This window comes from Naegleria gruberi (genome assembly GCF_000004985.1).
Source record: "Naegleria gruberi genomic scaffold NAEGRscaffold_20, whole genome shotgun sequence".
NCBI lineage: Eukaryota > Heterolobosea > Eutetramitea > Acrasida > Naegleriidae > Naegleria > Naegleria gruberi.
In genome coordinates, this window is record NW_003163307.1 from 28,277 (window position 1) to 51,733 (window position 23,457).

Genomic DNA, 23,457 nt, shown 5'->3' on the forward strand with positions numbered 1-23,457 from the left:
AAATAATTAGTAAGGAGAGTAAAGATTTATTCAAGTCCAAGGCTTGATGTTGACTGGTAAGCATACAAATTGCCAATGAATGAAATCTTGGCAAAATCACTAGGGAACAAACAATAAATACTACCTTTCTTTTCACTGTCAACTGTATAATTGAGTTTAACTTTGGTTGTTGGTGAGATGGCTTGGTTAGCTTTAGAGTCCAAAACCACTTCATTGATTTCAATTTGACAAATCTTTGATGTAAGTGAAGTGTCAATTTCCTTTGAATTTTCCACAGGTTTTCCTAATTTTTCTGCTGAAAGTTTTTCCTTGATCAAGTAGAGGGCATAATTTGACAATGCCAAACAACATTGTTCTTCCTTAGAATCAGTGTTTGTAAAGAGGACATCACAGTAGAACAATAATTGTTCATCCACACCAGAGGTAAAGACTGATGTTTGGAGGAGTTTGTGCAATCTCCAATCTACAGAAATTTCAGTATTTACAAGTTTAGAAGAAATTTGTGAAATAAACTTTGAGGTGAATGTATCATTGCTAAAGTTGATAACATAAAAGCCCTTATTTGAAGTCTTCAGTCCGAGATACTTTCCAGAATAAGGAGAAGCAATATGCATTGCTTCTATTTGAGAGAAATTAGTAGAGCTTGATTCAGTGAGGAACAATTTACCAGTCTTGGTATCTTCTGTGTAAGTGTAGAGTCCAAACTTCTTCTCGTGAAGGACAATAATAAGAGGCTCACCATTAATGACCACCTTGTCATAGCTCAACACATCACCAACAGAAAGACTCTTGCACAGGAGATTACTTCTTCTTACTAGAGATTCTTCTCTCAAAATTTGTTCCAATAAGGAATTTCTCAAGGAAGGAGTGGACAAGACAGAGTAATAAGAGTTAGAACTCTCAAGAGAGTTACCTGGCTCATTGGCAGTGAATGGTGATAATCTAACAATAAAGTCTAACATGTTGTACAAGTTGAATCTATCATATTTCATGTAAACACCACAAATTTCAGTAAGCATCATAGTGAGTTTTCGTTTTTGGTTCATGTATTGGGAGTGTGGATTGGAAATATTAGTTCCTGAAAATTCTTGCTTGTCACTAGTGACACTGTACAAAGGTAATGTTAACTCTTCAAGATATTGAATTCTATACAAGTTACCAAACAAAAAGTTATCTCTAGTATCATCAGAGTCTGTCGAGTGTTCAGTGATGGAATGGTAATAGAGTAATCTGAGCAAAACGGCAAAATCAGGAAGAGGAAGTATCCAGAAACTGAGCAATTGGCTTTGACAGAGATCATTCAATAACTCACTTTCGTAATCCTTATTATCATTCATTAGATGGAATGGAATAGATCTTACATTTGTTGTAATTAAATGCCACAACTTGACAAACTTGAATAAAAAGTGTCTTTCATCACTAGAAAATGGTTTGGTATGGGAGAAGTGGAATTGAATTCTATATCTGATAGTATTGTTGATTTGTTGCATTATTTGGGCTATTTGATCCATCAACTCGATAACTGATCGCCAAGCATCGGCCTTTCCTTTTTGGTTGGCAATGCTTTGGAGAGCAGTACCAGTGCTTTGAGTTTTTTGGAGAGCAGATTCCAATAAATCTGTCATGATCTTGACAGCCAAGAGATTTAATCTATATGATCCAAATAATGTGTTAGATAAAGCCATGTAGATGAGGGAAATAATTTGTCCATTATTAATATCTGTTGGTTTGATGAGAGCAATCAATCTTAAACCAATAGTTCCAATGAAGAGATGTTTGAGTTCCTTATCTGATAAAAGTTGAGAAAGAGAAATCTTAGTAGTATTGACAGATTGTGTAATAACATCATAAACATTGTCACGAGAAAGTTCATCAGAAAAGACGAGTCTGTAAAAGTCATTTGCCGAAAAGGAGCTCTTGACTTCATCATAGAAAGACCACATAGTAGTGAGCGGATTATGGGTGCCTTCGGTTGGTGCGTCCTTTTGCTTTTTTCTTCTCAACAAATCAACAAATTCATTCTTTGTACCAGATTTTCTGTGAATTCTTCTAATCTTGGCTGATTCGTCATTTGATTCGTCTTCCTCTTCGCTGTCATATGATGAAATATCTGTAAGAGAGCTATCAGCAGATATAGTAAGGTCATCCTTACTGTCTTCAGAAACAGTCTTGTTGTTGGTGTGAATAAAGAATGGATTGAAAATCTTGAATGGATTATGTTTCAACTCATCACTCCATTCTGAGGCTACGTCATCGAGAATTAATGCATGTAAAGCTCTTGAAATACTAAAGGAGCGTTCATTCCAATAGTTGGCAGAATACTGATCAAACATACTATAGTTGAGCATTTGTACATAGTTTGGTTGTTTGATTTGGCTGGCCAGCTCTTCTGGGTTTACCCTCATGGATGATCTTTTCTTCATTCGAAGGGAATTTCTACGATTATCTTCATTATTCTTCTTTGCATTTTCTTCAGAGGAAAACATGGCCTCCATTGATTCAAAACTACGAGTTGATAATTGAATGGATTTTCTCAAGGATTTACATCTTACTCTTCTCAATTCTGTTGTGGAGAGCTTTCCTTGGTTATTCTCAGAGAGTGCTGTTGGCTTTGAAACAAGTGTCATAATATTTTGTAATAAGGTAATAACCATTTGACGTCTTTCCTTTTGTTCCTCTCCGAATTCTTTATCGAATTTGGGTGTAGACATGGATTCCAAAGCGCCAACGAGGTTGATCATGACTCGAAGACAAACAAAGCTCGAAATGTCCAACTCTGAAATGCATTTGAGAAGAATAATATACTGATTGGAGAAGAGTGGTAAAGACTCTACAGTAAGAGTTTGATTTCTGCTGGAAGTATCACTAATTTGTATACCAATACCATTGAAAGATGCATTTTGTTCAAAGTTTTCAATAGTATACAGTTGCGAATTTTCTCTTTCTATTTGTTGCTCTTGCTTGGTAATTAATATGAATAATTTACCATATTGCTCAAAGTCTAATTGTTCTGGAGGAGGAGAAGGTTGCAAAACTTTCAAGAGCCTAATACAATTATCAATCAAGTTATAATAAAGTTGCTTGGTTGATAAGTCAACTGTAAGCTGTTGAATAATTTTAAGTAATTGTATGAGAAGGATATCCTTATATTCCGACAATAATTCTTCCTTCTTTACATGAGAAAGAATACCGAGAAGGGATGTTAATTCAAAGGAGTGGTTGAGCTTTGTTCCTCTATAACCTGCCTCTCTGGACAAGGCACTAATAGCTGTTACTACTCTCTTCAACAAATCCTTTTCAATGTTAGTCTCTCTGATTACTGTAATAAAGCAACTAGCTGCCAATCCATTCAATTCCAAAGAACTAGAGACAGATATGGTACTATTTCCGGAATCTAGTGTGTTACTTGAGGCTGATTGCGTGTTTGTATTGACTAGTACAAGATTGAGAAGTCTAGTTTGTAAGTCAGCACAATACTTTGAATCATTGATCATTTTCAAGTGTTTGTTAATATTCAATAATGGAAGCATTTGAATGAGATGCAAAATTGTTGAAACCAATGGTACACCAAGAGTTGGATTGATGAGAATGTTTTGCAAATTTTCTTCTTGAATAAATTGAAGTAAAACATCCTGTAAATCATGGATTTGATTTAAATTGATCATTAATTGCATTCCTTGCAAACGATAGGATTCGTCAGTCATTTGATTAGAATCTCCAGCTCTAACGAGAGTTCTACTAGAGGTAACATATTGAGTTTGATGTTTGACCATCTTGTGGTGATAAATTGATAAAAGAGTGTCCACTGATTCAATAGCACCAGATACTTGTTTGATATTCATATTAGAAATTCCAATTTGTAGAAAATGTTTCAGAGTGCCTAATAACAAATCCATAAATTTTCTTTGTTGGAACATGTCATCCTTAATTTTAGAAACATGACACACACTAGATAATGCAATTTGGATAGTTGGTAAACAGGTTGCAAAATGGGTTTGATTAAAGCCTGTTATTAATTGATGAATGATATCATCATTGATTTCTGTACATTCTTTTTCGTCTTGAGTCTTGGCAAAGTAAACAGCTTTGGTAAGATATTCTGTGAGAGTGATGATTTTTCCAGTGAATTTTTCAGCACAGGCAGAAGTTGCAATGAAAAGTTTCAAGAGAAGATTGTACTTTTGAACTTGAGGTTGTAATACAGTTGGTTTCGTTGGAGAATTAAGGAAACCTTCATGTGATTTGATAATTACCTCCATCAAGTGATCGAAAAAGTCGGATTCAGTCATTGCCAAAACCATTGAATCATTGAAATTGAAAGTTTTGACAAGCAAGTTTGTACTCTGAATCTGAAGTTGAACAACTTCATTTGGAAGATCGTCAATCATGTTGGAGAAGGATTTGAATTGGTTGGTCATGTATTCTTGATAGAATTTGGATATGCCTTGCAATTTTTTACCTTTAGCTGCTGTCAAGAGACTATTATTAGTGTCCTCTGTAAATGATGAGCTTGGCGATTTCTTTGGTGAAATGTCATCATCGATTGGTCCAACATATGATGAACGTCTTCTATCGGAAAAGTTTGGAACAAGGAAGCTTGGTGAAGACGTATTACTTTGATCATCTAAACTGAGTGGTTGTTTGAGTTTGATACTCATTCTGTTCAATTCTTGAGGAGTGGAAATCTTTGGTGTTGTTAAAGGATCGTAATCTTCAAAGTATTTCAATACATTGCATAAATTACTGATTGGGTGTTGGTTATATTTGCCTTTTTGACCCAATATGAATTGATGCAAGCATTGGTTGGTAATTTTGAGAATTTCACTATTATTATTCCAGAACAAGAATTTACCCAATTCTGTGAGTCCTTGAACTTCCTCTCTTGTTGCACTGTCTAGACTCTTACTGAAAAAGCCAAAACTTGTGACAATGCAACGAATGAAACATTCTCTAGTGGTATGTGTTTCATCTCTTGAAACGTATCCCTTCAATAATTCAATAAATTTGACATAACCATTCAAACCAATAGTATTTGGGTCATCTTCATGAAGTTTCATTGAAATATCAGAAATGTTGGCTAGCAATTGTTTCATAGTTCTTAAAAGTTTTTGACCAGCAACAAGTAAATATACTTGTGAGGTATTTTCCAAAACTTCATTAATCTTTTCAAAGTGGGTTTGTTCTTTAATGCTCTCAACGATGGTTGGTCTACGTCCACTATTATCTTCATGCATGGTTATTGGCTCATCCTTCAGAGATGTTTGCAAAACACTGAACAAATTATTAAAAGATGGAACACGTTTCATGAGACCTCTTGAAGTACCCTTCAATTGTTCACCAACTTCATCAAAGAAGAGTGGTTGAACAGTACCTTCAACACCTTGAAGAGCAGCCCTTCTTTCCTTGGAGAGAACTTCCTTTCCATCCAGGCTAACAATTGGCAATCTGGAAATAAATAAAGTCCTATAATTCATTAATTTCATAACGAAAGGATTCGAATCAAAATTGATAGCTTTGATTTTTTTAAATCCTAACTTGAGCTCTCCTAAAAAGTTATCCAACTTTTCCTTATTCATATCCAATTGATTAAATGACATGTTCAAATCTTTCAATTTCACACAGGTGTGTAATCTTGTCAAAGATTCTAAACCATTACAAATCATGTTATACGAAATATCCAAAGATTCCAAATTGATCAGTTGTGAAATAGATTCTGGTATTGATGAGAGCGAATTGTGTGACAAGTCCAAACGCACCAAATGTACATGAGCATTACTAAAGAGACATTTGTGAATTTCATTATGTGAGGCGTATAATCTTTTCAATCTGGAAAATATTTCAAAATTCTTGTCAATTTCTTTAAATTGATTATTGCTATAATTTAAAAAGAAAATAATTAATTAGTTGTGAAAGAATATAAAACCTACCTAATATCCAACTCTTTCACACTCGATGCACCCTTCATCACAGCCTTCACAGCACCCAACGATGAAAGTTGAAACTTTTCATTAGAAAAATCCAAATAGATAGGGTAGGACAACTTTTTTGTTACATCCTTCGTACACAATCTCTTAAAAGCCTCTTCATCGAGATCCGAATAGAAGCGATCGGGCGTAAGGAGAAAGTTTCGCTTTTTTTTATCGATTGGCATACTTATTGTAGATTTTAATTTTGGTAATTTTGGAGGGAATTTTCTTAGGCTATTTATGCCGTGTTATTAGTTGTTGTTGTTTGTTGCTTTTGATGTTTTTTTGTTGATTGCGAAAATATATAGGAAATGATTATCGCAATGATTGTTCTTTTCTATTGTTGTTCGCTTCTAGATTGTTTACTTGATGAGGTAAGAACAATGTTCTATGGTACAGTGTTGAATCCTAGGGTTTTTTGTGGTTTGTTTTGTGAAGAAGAAAAGGAATCCACAATGTGATGATTTGTTTTTGGTGTGATGATTTTTTTTATGATGGAGGAATTTTGTTATTGACAGCTGACTTTTAGGTAACGGTTTGACAAGCGAATGAGAAGAATACCAAGTTTTAACTGAAATTAATAAACATTAGTAAAATAGGGTATTCTTGATACCGCTTTGCATATCAGCATTATATTATTTAATGATAACGATCAAGGAGTAATGATTCAAGAAAATAATTGGCACTTTCCAATAATTCATTCAATGGAATTGGAACAAATGAATCGTTCACTTTCTTTGGAAACAATTTAGACACTTCAGGGGAACTACCATCTGAGCTCAAATACGTCAATCCTGGCATTCCATAAAATGCATGACCATGTGCATGACCAAAATATAGATATTCAAACTCATTAATCAATAAAATCAAAATCTCAAAGTCATAATCAACTTTCTTATAGAGACACATTTTGCCACATTTTCTATACTCAACAATTAAGCTAGCCACTCTATCCACATTTGATTCACTTACAAATATCTTGTCTTTCACCTCATGTGTAGGATGTAATTCAATATTGGTCAAATTGGCCTCAAATTCATCATTTTCTTGAATAAATTCTTTGAAAATTTCCATAGCAAATAAACAATCAGATTCTGGACATTTTACATCACAAAGACTATTACAAAATGCAACATTTAAAATAACATTATCATCAAAGATATCATTAGCATTGATTGCTGCGTAGTTAATCTTTGGAATATGAGGAGAACATTTCTCCGAACACACATGATGAGCCATTTTGTTCTTCAACATTTTGAAAAGATTAATTTCACCACTATCATCGGAAGATTGACACTTAACCTCCACATCTTGAAATACTAATATTTGAGTTATTTCTTTAGTTAACTTTACCCTTTTCTTCTCCTCTCTTTCTTCTCTAAAATCCTTTCGTTTCTTATTCAATTCTTCTGGTGTAATAATTTTACGACTAAAGTAATCCACCACTTGTACTACTATCCTTTCCAGACCTAAGAAGAGCGCGTGGTGCTTTTCCACCTGTTGATTTTCTGTATGTTTGTTTGGTTCGTGCCATTTTTTTGAGGTTTTTGTAAAAAGAAAAACTAAGTTTTCCAAAAAAATGTCATCACATGAATGGGGAGGAGATTTTGAGTTGTTCACGATAACGGAAGATGTTATTACTGTTATTGCACCTTTTCTACCACTGGATGATCGTTTGAAATTTATTAGAATTAGCAAGACTTGGCTCCGAGCCATCCGATCACTTCAGAGAATGTGGCGCGATGATGTTTTTATTGGAATTTTAAGAGGAGATAGGACAATTGGATTGGAAGGAGGTGAGAAAGAGTACTGGGAAGCGTATCCGAACAATTCCAATGAAGATAGCGTGGATTGGATGAAAGTTGTTCAATTGCAATTTTTAAAACTTCCAAAAAAGATGCAAGTTAAAAAGCATCAAGTTATAAAGATATTGGGAGAAAGCCATTATGGAAATGTTGATTTGGTGAAAGAGTGGAAATCACCCTTCCAACCAAAGATTCGTAAAACTATTGAACTACCCTCTGAGAGTTCAATATTTGAATTTCCGTTTAATATTCGAAATGAAATTGATAAGATTGATGATTTGGATAGAAAAAAAGGAAAACTCAAAGGAATTTATGCTTGTTGCTTTTTCTATGAAATGCTTTCACTAGGTGATTATGTACCAAATTTGTATAATGATATAATCAATGTTATTCCAGTTTCAGAAAATTACCAAGTCAACTTGGATTACTTTGCGAGGAGAGAATCTTTTGCTTTCATTTTGCTAACTATTTTACTGGAAGATTACAAGGATATTTTCCTGGATTGGTTCTTGGAAAGATTAGTTTGCAAATTGAAAGAGCCAAATTGTAAAATGTATGAAACCCGAAACATTGTTGGTGAAAAATACACTGAGGAGATGGTAATGGAAGGAGGAATCAGTGATTTGGATTTTTGTCCTAATATTAACGTTAAATCATGGCTTTTATTGGAATTATTCAGATACTCTGTTGATTATTTGGAAATTCATGATGATTGGAAGAATCAAGAAGCCAAATTAGATTCCTACATGCTGAATGAACTATTTCCATTGTACTATAATGCTGGAGGTGGTTATTATGATGTTCTTAAGGTTACTTTCAGTTTGGATAAATCAAATGGAAACAGAGTTATTCTTACAAGAACTGAATCTGAAGAATTTTACTAAGCTTATGGTTGATAAACCTATTAGCTAATATCTTTACAATGTATTTTACTATTGTATTTGCAGACCACTGATTGGTGACACCATGACACAACAGTATAATTAACTTCACAATTTCATTTTTGATCTTTTAACATAATACAACATGAATATCAGTAAGCCATGTCATGAAAATCTTTCCAATCAAAAAAGTCACTCTCACAAGAATTTTCCTTTTCATCATTCGATCACTGACATGTTTCAATACTAACACTTTCTAATACAACGTAATTGCAATTGCATCTACTATTCGAATTGTATCTACATTGCAAAAATGTTTTCCCTCCATAACAAACTTCGCTTTAAAACAAACAGAAAAAAAAGAGTCGACATCGCGTTTTGCTCAGCGTTTCATTTTCTCTCTTGTTGGACAAAGATCGGCAATTAAAACAAAAAAGGGTTTCAATACGAAAGGTCTTGTATAGTGCGCAGTCAATTAGGAAAGAAAATTAATTGGACAATAGGAAAAGATGGGTAATTCGATTCATAGGAGAAAACAACATGAACGTGTTGGAAAGAAGGAAAGACATGTTGCAAGGAAGGAATTTGAATTATTGGCTTTTGGATTTCAAGCATGCATTTCGAATAATGCTAACAACAGTGGAATACATCAGGATGCAACAGCAAACAATACAGAGCTGTCATCATGCAAAAGGACTCTTCACTTGCCTTCTAAATCCATTGTTCGTGAAATAATATCTGGAGGCAACTTTACCGTTTTCAGAACCTTCTCAAACAAGCTATTTATCAAACATATCGGAGAGGCAAAGAAGACATCTGGTAATGCAATTCGACTTTCTGGTAAGGTTGCAAGATTTAAATATCATAAAGTCAACCATCAGAAAAATAATGACCAAATGTGGGGCGACAACCTAAAACGATTGCAATACAAGATTGGGAACAATACAGACCTTGGAGAAATTCATTGCTCGAATCATTCAATTTGTTTGAGAATGAAGGATGATTCAATAACAATATTTGATGATTATTCCAAGAGTATGCTCCACATTACTGATTACAAGAGCAGAAATGAATTGAAAAGCATCTATTCTGGCTCATTGGCATCAACCTTTATATTTGTAAATAATAGAAATCAAGTCTATTTATGCAAACACAAGGAAAATAATATAATTGACAAGAATTATGAACCGTTCACATTCTTAAAGAATGTACCATTACCTGAAATTTTTGGAAAGTCAACAATCATTAAGGGAGTTTGTGGAGCTGAAAAATCATTTATAATTATTGAGAATTGTACGGATGGTTCTCATCAGCTTTGTTCTTTCAATGATACGATTCAACAATTTGAAATCGTACCAACACTCTTCCAAGGAGAGCGTATTCAAGATATTTCATGTGGTTATCGACACATGGCAGCAATTCTGGAATGTGGTGATGTTTTCCTTAGTACAAGTACTTCTGAAATATCATTCAAATTGATTCAATTTCCTCTCTTCCCATTCATAAAGTTGAACGAACCTCCAAAAAGAAGAAGTAATCCAAATAGAAAGCAAGAAGTTTCCAAAGATCCATATGCATTAATATATGAAAGAGATCAAATGGTAGGAACTATCAAACCGTTCATTCCTCAAAGAGTTTTATGCTCCTCTCTTGCTACCTTCTTCCTCAATGACAAGGGATGCATCATACTAGGTCAACCATGTAATGATGTTACTCCAACATTTTTATTCGATGATGGCAGTTCTGCTTTCTATCATGCATTCAATGAAGATGGTCTTGTGCCCAACAGTGAAATTAGTGTAGGTGGTTGGCACTTTTCCTTTCATCAGACTAAATTAATTTCCAAAACCTCACTCCAACACTTTCAATCCAATTTTAAATATTTAACAGATGATAATACTACAAGTACGAGTGATATTACTATCATTTGCCAATAAAGATATTTAAATAATGGATCATTAGATATCATCACCAACAGTACTACCAAATTGATTTCAAGTTCCGATAAAAAGTTATTCATCATCGTCATCAAAGGTTTCTCCATATTCTTGTTTAATAGAGTCAAACAATTGCTGTTTGCTCTCCTCGAATTTATTCCTCAACTCTTCGTATACTTTTTCATATTCATCAAACATTTCCTCCTCTGCCGAATCTAGAACAATTTCCCTCTTACAGACTGCTGGTTGTCCCGAAAATTCTGATGAAAGGGTAAAAATCTTATTTTCTTTAAAATCGAGCGTTGCTGATGGTGGAAGAGGAGGAGGTACAACTATGGAATTTAGAGCATTATCATAATCCTCGAAATCCTCATCGTCATACAAAACCATTTTTTTTAAATATTTTTAAATATTATTATTATTTTAAAAGGTTCTCATTTACTGTTTGGATTCAAGTACGTAATAATAAAAATACTTAATTTATTAAATTAATTTCAATTATGTTCATCGAGCTTCAATTATACCAATAAGGAAACGTAAAAATAACTATCTTAAATCCTCACAAACAACAAACTATTTCACTAAGGAATTGATACAAAACTTCTGTTATACAACAAAACCACTTCACTGAGCCATCTATTCAACAATGGTCAACATCGTACATTCATAATTTTATTGCCCTCATCACAATTTTGGGCAAATTCAAGTTTTGTAATCTCCATGTCTACAGCTGCGATCTTTGGAGAATAGGAGAAAACTTTGAGTTTTAAAATAAACTTCGCACTCTTGTCGTTAAAAAAAATTTACATTAAAAAAAAGCGGCAATTCTCTTCCAATCCCTTCTCTCCTGTACATTACCTAGATTTGGCTGCTTTTTGAAGCTTCATCGCTATCATACAATTTCCATCACCATCATCAAAAATAATATTATTATTATTTTATTAAATTTTTAATAGATCATTCCGAATATCATGTCTTCTCTAATTTCCAATAATAATACATCTGCTAATAGACGTTTGGCTGTCCATTTGAATCACTTGGTTCCTTCAACAACATCACCTCTTGCTCAACAAGCAAGCAGCAGCAACAACAGCAGCAGTACTATTGAACAACAAGTTTGTGCTGGCCAAATCATTCAAGCAAATCCAACTCTTGGTTATACTTATCCAAACGAAGAAAATGATCGTTACAGCAGTATTTCATACAACTATAACCATACTTTTGATGTCAAAAAGATGCAAGCTTGGTTGAATGGCAGTTTTGATAAGAAGGCCATGTATAAATTCCTTGATAATCCACTCTTGCTCAAGAGATCCACAAATATGCCAAAGGAAGAAGCCAGAGAATTGACTCTTCAACAAGTTGCCTTCCTCTGCAAGTCAGGTCTCTATCGTATTTCGGATATGAAAAAGACACCAGAACTCATTCTTAACAGATTGGAAAATACTGGTCTCATTGAATCATCAAGTAATGTCAAGTTAGGTGTCCAATTGGTTCTTTTCGCTGGTAGTATCCTCAATTTGGGTACTAAGAAGCATCACGACAAGTATTTGAAGGCAGCTGAATGTATTGAGCTTCCTGGTATGTTTGCCATGACTGAAGTATGTTATTTGTTTTATATTTGATTTTTTAACACAATCATTTCCGATTTCATTATCTTCTATTGGATAATTAATAATTACAGATTGAACACGGAAGTAATGTCAGACAACTCCAAACTACTGCCACTTTTGATGAAAATACTAACGAATTCATTATCAACACTCCAAATAAGGGTGCTGTAAAGTGGTGGCTCGGTAATGCTGCTTGTCACGGTGTTATGGCTACTGTCTTTGCCAGACTCATTTTGAAGGGTAAGGATTATGGTGTCCATGCATTCCTCTGTCCAATCAGAGATGCCCAAACACATAAACTCATGCCTGGTGTTATTGCTGGTGACTGTGGTGACAAGATTGGTTTGCACGGTATTGACAATGGCTTCTTGGAATTTACCAATGTTCGTGTTCCATATGATAATTTGTTGGACAGATTTGGAGGTATTGATTTGAATACCAAGAGTTACAAGTCTGACTATGAAAATCCAGACAGAAGATTTGCTGCTGTTTTGGGTGAATTGATTACTGGTAGAGTTACCCTCATCAGTGGTTCAATTAATTGCAGAAGAGCTGCCCTTATGATTGCTACTCGTTATGCTAGTCAAAGATGTCAATTTGGTCCTGGAAAGGATTTACCAGAACAACCAATTCTTGACTACAAGTCACACAAGGTCAAGTTGATGCCAATCATTGCCTCTGCCTATGCCTATGAATTTACCAAGAGAAAGGTTATCAAGAAGTATTGCAGAATGCACTTGGAAAAGGTCAGTGACGATGAATTACAAGAAGTTCACGCCCTTGCTGCTGGTGTTAAGGCTGTTATCACTTGGGATACTCAAGAATATTTGCAAACCCTCAGAGAAATGTGTGGTGGTCATGCTTACTCTGCATATAACCGTTTGGGTGCTGTTCGTGATGATCACGATGTTTTCCAAACCTTTGAAGGTGATAACACTGTTCTCATCCAACAATTGGGTGGTTTCTTGTTGAAGGAATTCAGTAGACAATTCACTGGTGAAATGATTTCTGATTCTATCAATTATATTAGAAAGCAAGTTGGTGGTATGCTCACAAAGAGAAATCCAGTCATTACTAGATTTGCCAGTAAGAAGCACTTGAGAAATTCTGAATTCCATCTCCAAGCTTTTGAATACAGAACTGCCAAATTGCTCCAAGAATGTGCCATTGAAATTAATGGTAGAAAGAAGAAGCAAGGCATGTTCCATGCTTTCAATGAATCTCTTCCAAAACTCATTCGTTTGGGTAGAGCTTATGTTGAACAAGTTGCTCTCCAAGACTTCCTCAGTGAAATTGAAAATATCACTGATTCTGAACTTAAGCGTATTTTGAAATTGATGGCTGACTTGTTTGCTTTGGATACCATGTCTAAGAATATTGGTGAATTCCTTGACCTCATTAAGAAGAACAAGTTCTCTGCCATCCAAAACATGATTGAATGGTTGTGTGATGAATTAAGAGTCCATGCTGTTTCCTTGGTCGATGCTTTCGGTTTCCCAGACTTCCTTCTTGATGCTCCAATTGGTAAGAGAGATCATGGTAATTATGTTCACCACATTCTTGATTATGCTCTCACTAGAAATAAGGGTAATGCTGATATTGTTGGCAAGATGGTCACAGCCAAGAAGGTCAACAAGAAACAAGTTGTCAGAGATGAAAGAGAAACTAACGATGTCATGGAAATTGATTTGTAAATATATTGTATAAAACAGTTTTTATTTATTGAAGTTAAATTTGAAATTCACTTAATGGAAGTTAGATTGAGGAGTTTCACCATTTTCCAATGTATGATGGTAGTTTTTGGTATTCTTTCGAATATGGTAAACGGTTCCAATCAGCGTTACTAACAATACACTGAATGAAATTAATGAGATTGAAACCAATGCCAGAATATATGAGTGCCCACTGCTTGCTTGAACTTGTGGAGAATAAACAGGAAGGGGGTTCACTATAGGAGTCAATACACAAGCTTGCATTGTATCAGAAACCTTATAATCACTGTTTGAGCAGTAAGGAGTCAACATTCTAATTCTATCACTCTCGTCGTCAGTAAAGTAAACAGATAGTCCATCACTTGAGAAGGAGAGGGAACGAGAAAAGGTTAATCTTGTTGGTTTGGCATCACCATCCCCATTGTAACCAAAATCAAATCCTGCTATTCTTTCCACTATGGCATTCTCCTCTCTCCACAAAAGTTTGAATATTCCACTACTTGAGTGTTCCGTAAATAGAACATATTGGTCATTAGCTAGGATGCTAGCTGGGTATGACAATAAAGTGTCCTTTCCTTTTGAACCTTCTCTGATGAATGAGTGTTGATGAGGTTTTCCAATAACTGTTGAAATAATTCCTTTAGAAATCTTTCTAATAATGAAATTTCTCTGATCCACAAAGAATAAATCGCCATTCTTCGTAAGACTCATATGAGTTGGGCTATTAAGCAAAGCTTTGGATGCATCTGTTTCATCGTTATAGCCATGAACCCCAGGAATTCCATAAAGTGTTGACATTATACCATTTTTTGAAACTTTTCTAATAACATGATGACCAGAGTCAGCAATTAAAATCTCATCCTCAGGAGTCACTATGAAAGAGCCAGGATCATATAATAGTGCCTGATTTGCTGGTAAGCCATCACCTATTCCACCGCCAATAGTTTTGACCAATCCATTCGATAGTTTTCTTATTAATCCCTTTTTAGGTTCAGTAAATAATATGTCTTGCTCTGTTTCTCCAAATGACAAGCCATTAAGGAATGTGAAATGAAACCTTGTTGGGTCACTCAAATCATTGGCAGAAACTGTAATATTTCCAACTAAAAGGGTCAATTTACCTTCTGAAAACTTGCTTAAAGAGCCAGGCAAATGTGTTACATAAATATCATCACTTTTGGAAAGAATCAAGTGTTGAGGTCCATAAACTTCAAATACTGTGGAGATATTTCCGTTTGGTGAAATCCTTTTCACTTTTCCGTCCAACATGTCTGTCATATAAATTTCTTCTTTTGAATTTACAGCAATACTTGATGGTCTAATGAAATAGTCAGCTCCCTGTGTAACAATTTCAACCATGTCACCAACTACTTTCAAAATTCTATTATTGTTTGCATCTGCTACATAGAGTTTGTCATCTTCAGTAACATATAAACCTTCTGGGAAATCCAATTGAATATCAGTAGCTGTTCTATTTCTAATATCACTCACACCTGTAACACCACTTCCTAAAACAGTTTCCATTTTCTTTTCTTCAATATTCACTTTTTTAACTTCAGATCCTGTTGAAAAGTATATTAAACCATTTCTTTCAAAGATCGCCAGTGGTTCTTCAATGAACGTATTGATAATTGCAGAGCTATCCATTCCAACAAGAGTTGAAATAATGCCCTTCTTATTGATTGCTCTGATTCTTTGATTTTTGGTATCAGCAATTAATACCATTTCTAATTGATTGGAATAAAAGACTGATAATGGATGATAGAGGAGAGCACTTGTAGCTAATGAGCCATCTCCATAATAGTGATGTCTGGTTCCAGCAACTCGAATAACCTTCCCAGTGGCTGATGAGAATTTATAAATAGTGTCATCCTGTGTGAAATAAACATCATTGCCAACTCTTTGAGCCATAATATTAGGGTGATTCTCCAATTTAACCTTATTTAAAGGCAAATCATCTAGGTATTTGTGAGTGGAGATGGCTGATTTTACTCCCAATGTATGAGTAATGATTGAATTTGCAATGGTACGAATTTTAGGATATTCCAAGTGGTCGACTAGGGTAACAATATCCCTTCCATTCTTTGACGTTACATGAATGTGATGAGGAGTTGATTGGGATTGAATGGCAGGTTTACCATTACCAAAGTAGAACTTTTCACCATTACCAAAAGAATTTGTGACTTGCCCATTTCCATCAATCTTAAAGATGATATTGCTTTGAACACTGGCTACATAAATATCAGCACTATTTTCGAATTGAATCAATGAGTAAGGAAGAGTGATTTTAGAACTTGGAATGGAGAAAATCTTTCCTTCAGATGTTATTTTCCTAACACCATCAAAACTCAATTCTGTGAATAGGATTTCATTATTGTGGTTGACAAAGATCTTGTGAGGTACAATACTGACATTCGTGGCGATGTAACCATCAATAACAGGAAGATCTACTCCCTTACCAGCAATGATTGTAACAATACCATTCTCAACCTTTCTAATATTATAGGTATCAGTAATGTAAACTATTGTCTTTCCACTCTTTGAATCATACTTTACAAAAACAGAACTAGGATTAGTCAAGAGATCATTTGATTCCACAACAGAATCATCAGCATCTCCACTCTTTCCACATTTTCCAGCAACTATTGTAATGTTACCACTCGATAATTCAATCTTCCTTATCCAATGATTGTGTGTTTCAACAACGTACAAATATTCCTCACTTCCTTCACTGGAATGAAAAAGATCTTGAATTTGTAAAAAACCAGGATTTTCTACAGTTGTTTCTGAATCAACTTGACACCTCTCATTATTTCTACTATTAGAAGCCACTAGAACAATCCTTCCACTTGAATCAATCTTTTTAATTTCATTTCCAAAAGTTTCCACAAAGTAAACTTGCCCACTCTTCTTGGAAACAGTCAAGGCATGAGGAGAGATTTTCTGTTGTGTGGCCATCTGTGATTCAAACCATCCAACAAAACCAGAAACTCCAGCAATAACCTCAACAACCTTAGAAGGCTCACCCTCAATAAGAGATAACCTCTTTATCAGACCACTCATTCCATCTACAACAAATAGATAATTTTGATAGTAATCCATTGATAGAGGTCTTCCGATTGGCAATTCATCAGGTGATAATAATGTTTCTCCACCAGCAATGGTTGAAATATTGTACTGGAGAGGAGCATACCTTTGACCAGCTTGTTCATTCTTCCTTAATTGCTGACTTGAAACCAGCCTCGTCATTATGATCATCACAATAACACTCATCATTGGCATTATTCTTCTAAGAGTTGTTATTACTTTCATTGTTGATGAGGAAGGAACGGAGGAGGACATTTTTTAATAGATGTGATGAAAATTATACGGTACTACTGTAGTAGTAGGTACATTATGGATTCTACTTTTGATTATTTCACCATACGATAAATTGTTGTTGTGTTTGATGAAAATAGTGTCGAGCATGAGGTCATGATGATAGTTTTTTTAAATTTTAAACGGCTAGACAAATGAAATGTTGATCTTCCTCTTGTTGATGAGCATGTTGCTCTGATTTCTCTTGCCTGTGAGGAAGAATTCTTTTTCATGTGGTAGCTAGAATGAGATTCTGAAACCTTCAGGACAAAATGGAACTGCCTTCATTATGAACCTTTCTGTTTGATCCACAAAGTAGAAGGACAAAGCATTTTCATCTCCAAGTTTCAAGCGATACACTCTTCCAATTGATGAGAAGAAGATATATTGACCATTAGGAGAGATTGAATACGAAACAGGTTGCATCAAATAGGTTTCATTTCCTCTCCTCCCTTCAAGTGGAACGACCAAGCTCTTTACCTTCGAGCCAACAATTGTCGTGATAATTCCTTTTGAGATTCTTCTAATGAGGTTATTTTTCGAATCAAATACATACAAGTCACCATCATTGGTGTAGTGAATATCTTTAGGTTGATTGAAGAGTGTTTTTGAAGCGTCACTTTCTGTATTGTATCCAGACACTCCAGGAATACCATAGAGAGTAGAAATGATGCCCTCCTTTGAAACTTTTCTAATAACATGATCTTGTGTATCTGCAATAACCATTTCGCCTTCAACACTGACAAAGAAGGAGGAAACTTCTTGAATTTTGGCCTCTGTTGCTGGAAGTCCATCACCCAAGCCACCTGCAACCTTGGTAAGAGTATTTCCTTTTACTTTCCATACGAAACGAGTTGGTTCGGTAAAGTAAATTTCATCTTCTGTTTCACCAAAACAGAGAGAATCAATTGAAACGAATCGAGTTTCCAAAGGGTTGGAATAAGAAGTAGTTGTAGCATCAGAACCAACAATTCTCACCAATTTACCATCCACAACCTTACTCACAAACATTTCATGGGCAACATGTATTTCATCCTTACTGTTAATCAAAACAGATGATGGCATTTTCACATCGATAAACCTTTCCCAAGTTCCATCTGTTTTAAGCTTGAAAAGGAATGATCCAAATTTTAAGGCAATAATGAAATCACCATTTGAAAGTACATCAAAGGATGAAATAGAGGAGGTTTTATCTTGACGAACTAGTTCCGTTTGACTAGTTACGGCTTTGACAATAGTCAAAGAATCTAGAAGGCATAGATAAATATCACCATTATCCATTATTTTCATTTTACCTGGCAAAACTATTCTAGATAGATGCTCATATTTGGAATTTACCTTAAGGGTTTCCAAATTCAAAATTTTTAAACTATTGCCCTCAATAAAGAAAATCTGACAATCCTTTTCAGTTAAAGAATAAATTTCACACTACAATATTTTTCTGGCCAATTTCTTATTAAACGACTTGAGGGGAGCTGTGCTTAATTTCCAGCCAAAATTTTTGTAATGATGAGCCGTCTTGTTGTTGTCGTTTAGTGGGATGAAATATTGTGGTGCTCTTTCCTTCATCCATACTGGTTCTCCAATCACCGAATTTGTACCTTCTTCATTATCGGGAGAGATTGTTCCTCCAGCAATTCTCATGGTCCTCCATCTTAATGGAATTTTGATTAGATGTATACAGCACATCTAATTTTTAACTCTAAGGCAACGCTGTTTTTGTCTGTATATGAAGAATTTATTTTTATGAATGTGAAGCGTCGATGGTTTAGTGGTAGAATACGGCGTTGCCATCGCCGTGACCCGGGTTCAATTCCCGGTCGACGCATGAATTATCTTTTTATTCATTCTTTTTTGAAGTAATTTGAATTATTTTTCTACCACTCATAGAAGACATGTATTTGTACAATAATCTGTATTTTCTCTCAATTTAGAACAGTAATCATCGAGATATTCACCTCCTTCCAAATAGCATTTTTTAACCTAAAAAATATGCTAAAAAAAGATGCCTACTAACTTTTTAACAACAACAATACAGATTCAATCTATTGAAAATCTCCTTGAAAACATGCCGTCAACATGAATTCTAATCACCAATGGATTTTAACGATTCCCAATGAGGATATTCTTTACCAACCTGGTCATTGTGAAATGAAAATCGCCAAAAACAATATAGAGATAATGGCTAATTCTCATCTTGTCTTCAATTTTTAACAATGATTGGTTAAGGGTTTGAGATACCAAAAATCTTCACTCCTTCAGCGAAAAATTGCCCGAAGCGGCATTGCACACAAATAAGAAACCTTAGAAAATACACATTTAAGAACATCTCTTTGAGAGTTGAAATTGCCCGAGTCTTTTAATATTTACTAAGGACCAAAAAAACAACACAACAAGTACTGAGCAAATTCCATCTTCTGAACACCAACAAACCTTAATCAACAACATGGGAAGTTTTACAAGTGCTATCATTAAACACTTTGAAGAGGAATACAGATTTGAGGAACATTATAGAAATAGACCTCCTATTAAACCACTTGAATCACTTTCACATCACCAACAAGTGAAAATGAATTTTCATCAACCTCAACAGCAACCACTTCACAACACGACTTGCTACTCTCGAAAGAATAGCCTTGGAATTGTCAGCACTAGTATAAGCAGCTCGAATACAAGCTCCACCAGTAGCACAAGCACGAGCAGTATTAGCAACAGTACATTAAGACATGCCTCCTCCCGAATGTCAAAATATTTCATATCAAGTGATGATTCAAACAATCAAAATATATCACCAGGACCTGGTGGTTCAGGAACAATCATGAGAAAATCCTCAAAACCTGATCTATATAAGAAAATCCTCTCACCTGTACCAATAGATATTCCAGAATATCCAATAGAAGATTCTACATCAGATAACTCCTCACATTCCCTCCTGAAACAAAACTCACTTCCCTGTTTAAAACCAAATGGATGTGATAGATTGAAAGAAAAGACACTTACCAAGAGTAGGTCAATGCGAGAAAAGGGCTTGAAACAAATTAGATTTGCAGATGAGCCAGAAATTATTATGGAGAGAGTTGGCTCTGCTGATTCGCGTGCAGAGATGATGTTTAGCAAAAAGATGGTGCAACAACACGATGCTTCTTCTTCTGCATCGACTGCTTCTAGAAAACAGTAGCTGGGAAAAGGCTCACCCACCAAACTCACACATTGTTTAATGTTATCACTCTCAAACACAACCCCACAAACCTCCATAACCACTACCTTAATCTGTACATAAATCTTAATTTATTTCTCAATGCACAGAAAAGTCCATTTGACACCGAAATCAAAGGCGCTTAATCGGAAGATCGTATGTCCATCTTTAGAGCTGAGCGAAAAAGTCCCTTGTTTGTTCGTCACTTGTGGACATATCGAGAGGTGGGCTATCTTCATCCATTAGATTGATTGAATGTGGAGAGTCTGGTGATGTAGGCGAAATGCTGAATGTTGGTTGTGTTGGTTGAGAAAAACATGGGTTGGTAAATCTTCCCATTCCTGGATAATTTTCCATGACTTCCATTCTCCTTACCATTTCTTCTTCTTCCATTTTCATAACATATCTACTATATTCTTCTTCTTCTTCCAGTCTTCTCATATTTATCATTCTTCTCCTTCCAAAACCTCCACCACCTCTAAAACGACGACCTACAGGATTATAGTCTCTTTCCATCATTCTCAAAGATTGGAAATCAGGATGGTCATCCATTGCATCATATTGCTGATCAGATTGATTCATTGTTTTGAATGAATTGGTAGCATTGGAAAACTTGCCAATAAATCCCTTTTCTTCATTTTCCTTCAGGTAGACATGCAAAGGTTGTTTGAGATTTGACTCTATTCTCTTCACATTGTTATAAAAAGCCTTGAGAGCATTTCTCTTGGATTCGTCAAGCCTCTTTGTCTGAAAGTTAAAGTTGAAATTCAAAGCCTTCTCCTCTCCTTTATCGTCACAATGATTCTTCTTTTTGATAGTTCTTCTGACAAAGTGACCCTTTGGTGGTGCAACATTTCTTTCAATCTTACGAGGTGAAATATGATATGGATCAGTTGATGATGATGATGACTCCTTTCCAAACTCTATGAATGCAAATGAATCATCTTGTTCTTCTCTAGCTAATGATAATGCTGATTCGAATGATTGTCCCATAGAGAAGAATGGAGATTCATGCGATGAGGCTGTTTGCTGCTGCTCCTCCAACTCCTCTTTAGTGTAGAGTTTCGTATCAACTTTGAATAGGCTCTCATCTTCACAATAGAGAGAAGAATAAGGCTTGTTCGATTGTTCTGCAGAAGGACCTCCACCACCACCATACGAACGAATCATCGAGTTGTTGTTATATCTTAGAGGTTTTACCATAGTAGTATACAGAGAGAAAGGTGTGTTTGTTGTTGAGGTGTTTTTTTCGAGTTGGAGTTCTTGGCTTTTCTGTGTTTGAGGCTGTTTTTCAATGTAGTGAATCAAGGCTGACTCGCTAAGAGTATTGTTATCGGAGGAAGAAACAAGCCTAATTTTCAATTCTCTCTCTTTAATGAGAGGCAATTTCAATTTGAAAAGGTGTAGTGACAATTTGTGGAACACTGAGAATATCACATGGTCATAGATCTGTGTGATTTCGAATAATATTAATCATCAAATAATTACTAAATTTTCACAAAGCCACCAACAATAATTCCAAATAATATAGTCAACATCAAAACCTAATAATCCACATGTGATCTTCCTCTCTGCCCTTTTCATAGGATTCCAACATGTTCATCCCAAAATTCCCTTCACCCCAGCTTCACCATCATGAGATGACGCTCATAAACTTTCAAGTACTCGTCATGATCCAGAAAGTTATTTTTTTATAAAATTTAAAAAAATGATCTTTTCCACAGCTGTTTCCATGACTGCTCACAAGAGCAATAAGATTCTCTCTGGTAGACCAGCAGCATTGAAGATGATGATCCAAGGTTCTTCAGGTAGGTTTTGATCATGTTTTATATTGTTTGTTTAAATATATTGATGAACATTTTTTACCAATCATGATGGAATTTTTTGTATTCCTCCATTTGCTCTCTTCTTTGATCATTGTCATCATTTGATGATAATATATTTACACTGCTATAATAATAATGGATCTTTATGATGATTAATTTCACTATGATCTTCATGTTAAAACAATATCTCTCATCAAATAATAATAATATTTCTTGATCATCGACCAAAATATTTACTCTACAAACAACAATAATAACAGCAAGAAACTTCTCAACATCCATGAATGCTCTCAACTTCTCGGATAATAGTGATATCAGAGCTATTGATAGACATACTAGAATCCAAACTTTCAAGGACTTTTTAAACAAGGATAACAAAATTTCTATACCAAGAGAAGAATTCTACAAACTTGCTCAAGAAAAGGTCAAGGTCACTAGGGAAGAAGCTGAAACATTGTTGGAACAATTCAACAACTCAGCTGATGTATTAATATTGCCAGATAATGAAGCTTTGAAGGAACTCGTTATCCTCAAGCCTCACCTCATCACTAATCGTCTCTTGCAACACTTGAATGTTGATGTTGTGGAACAAGAAATTGAAATGAGAAGAGATTCATTGTTACAATTGGAAAAGGATCTTATTCCACTCCGTCGTGTAAAGGAAGAATGTGACAGAAAGGCAGCCAAATCTGTCAATAGAATTTTGTGGGGAGGTTTGGGTTACTTGTGTACTCAATCTTTCATTTTGGCTAAAATGACTTGGATTGATTATGGTTGGGACGTTGTCGAACCAATCACTTACTTTGTAACTTTTACTACAGCAATGGGTGGTTATATTTACTTTAGTTTACAAAAGCGTGATTATACCTATGAAAGTGCTACTGAAGTTATTTTACACAAGAGACGTTTGAAGTTCTACAAGCAAGCAAACTTTGATTTTGAAAAGTATCAAGAATTGGCCAAACAATATAATTATACCGTTTCACAAATTGAAGCTAACATTAAGCTTGTACACGGAATGGTTCCACTCAAGTGTGAGGAATTATTGCACGATATTAAGGAACAAGCTTTGAAGGAATATCAAGAAAGAAAGGTTTCTCCATCATCTGTTCTCCACTAAATTGTACATCTAGAATCATTTATTTAATAAATTTACTCGAATAC

The 23,457-nt window shown here is 34.9% G+C and overlaps 9 protein-coding genes and 1 non-coding gene across 10 annotated transcripts; 5 read left to right on the forward strand and 5 right to left on the reverse strand.

Annotated features, from left to right (window-relative positions):
- Nucleotides 1–8: 8 nt before the first annotated feature.
- NAEGRDRAFT_57833 (leucine rich repeat domain-containing protein) lies at nt 9–6,151 on the reverse strand (the record flags this gene model as incomplete). Its single annotated transcript, XM_002677894.1, has 2 exons — nt 9–5,874; nt 5,928–6,151. 2 exons carry the CDS (start codon nt 6,149–6,151, stop codon nt 27–29), a joined length of 6,072 nt encoding a protein of 2,023 aa, XP_002677940.1. The 3' UTR covers nt 9–26.
- A 454-nt stretch (nt 6,152–6,605) lies between these two features.
- On the reverse strand, nt 6,606–7,205 carry NAEGRDRAFT_66769 (uncharacterized protein; the record flags this gene model as incomplete). Its single annotated transcript, XM_002677895.1, has 1 exon — nt 6,606–7,205. The coding sequence occupies one exon, from the start codon at nt 7,203–7,205 to the stop codon at nt 6,606–6,608; it is 600 nt and encodes a 199-aa protein (XP_002677941.1).
- A 340-nt stretch (nt 7,206–7,545) lies between these two features.
- NAEGRDRAFT_66770 (uncharacterized protein) lies at nt 7,546–8,655 on the forward strand (the record flags this gene model as incomplete). Its single annotated transcript, XM_002677804.1, has 1 exon — nt 7,546–8,655. One exon carries the CDS (start codon nt 7,546–7,548, stop codon nt 8,653–8,655), a length of 1,110 nt encoding a protein of 369 aa, XP_002677850.1.
- Nucleotides 8,656–9,741: 1,086 nt separating this feature from the next.
- On the reverse strand, nt 9,742–10,979 carry NAEGRDRAFT_79486 (uncharacterized protein; the record flags this gene model as incomplete). The annotated part of the gene is made up of 1 exon (XM_002677896.1): nt 9,742–10,979. The coding sequence occupies one exon, from the start codon at nt 10,977–10,979 to the stop codon at nt 10,665–10,667; it is 315 nt and encodes a 104-aa protein (XP_002677942.1). The 3' UTR covers nt 9,742–10,664.
- A 581-nt stretch (nt 10,980–11,560) lies between these two features.
- NAEGRDRAFT_79487 (acyl-coenzyme A oxidase) lies at nt 11,561–13,923 on the forward strand (the record flags this gene model as incomplete). The annotated part of the gene is made up of 2 exons (XM_002677805.1): nt 11,561–12,190; nt 12,274–13,923. The coding sequence occupies 2 exons, from the start codon at nt 11,561–11,563 to the stop codon at nt 13,894–13,896; spliced, it is 2,253 nt and encodes a 750-aa protein (XP_002677851.1). The 3' UTR covers nt 13,897–13,923.
- Nucleotides 13,924–13,947: 24 nt separating this feature from the next.
- NAEGRDRAFT_48564 (uncharacterized protein) lies at nt 13,948–18,915 on the reverse strand (the record flags this gene model as incomplete). Its single annotated transcript, XM_002677897.1, has 3 exons — nt 13,948–17,091; nt 17,752–18,518; nt 18,873–18,915. The coding sequence occupies 3 exons, from the start codon at nt 18,913–18,915 to the stop codon at nt 13,948–13,950; spliced, it is 3,954 nt and encodes a 1,317-aa protein (XP_002677943.1).
- Nucleotides 18,916–19,028: 113 nt separating this feature from the next.
- Nucleotides 19,029–19,099, forward strand: NAEGRDRAFT_t274. The gene has a single exon. It is a non-coding gene; the product is annotated as a tRNA-Gly (tRNA).
- A 618-nt stretch (nt 19,100–19,717) lies between these two features.
- Nucleotides 19,718–20,449, forward strand: NAEGRDRAFT_66776 (uncharacterized protein; the record flags this gene model as incomplete). Its single annotated transcript, XM_002677806.1, has 1 exon — nt 19,718–20,449. The coding sequence occupies one exon, from the start codon at nt 19,718–19,720 to the stop codon at nt 20,447–20,449; it is 732 nt and encodes a 243-aa protein (XP_002677852.1).
- A 186-nt stretch (nt 20,450–20,635) lies between these two features.
- Nucleotides 20,636–21,670, reverse strand: NAEGRDRAFT_48566 (uncharacterized protein; the record flags this gene model as incomplete). Its single annotated transcript, XM_002677898.1, has 1 exon — nt 20,636–21,670. The coding sequence occupies one exon, from the start codon at nt 21,668–21,670 to the stop codon at nt 20,636–20,638; it is 1,035 nt and encodes a 344-aa protein (XP_002677944.1).
- A 903-nt stretch (nt 21,671–22,573) lies between these two features.
- On the forward strand, nt 22,574–23,413 carry NAEGRDRAFT_48567 (uncharacterized protein; the record flags this gene model as incomplete). Its single annotated transcript, XM_002677807.1, has 1 exon — nt 22,574–23,413. The coding sequence occupies one exon, from the start codon at nt 22,574–22,576 to the stop codon at nt 23,411–23,413; it is 840 nt and encodes a 279-aa protein (XP_002677853.1).
- Nucleotides 23,414–23,457: the final 44 nt, after the last annotated feature.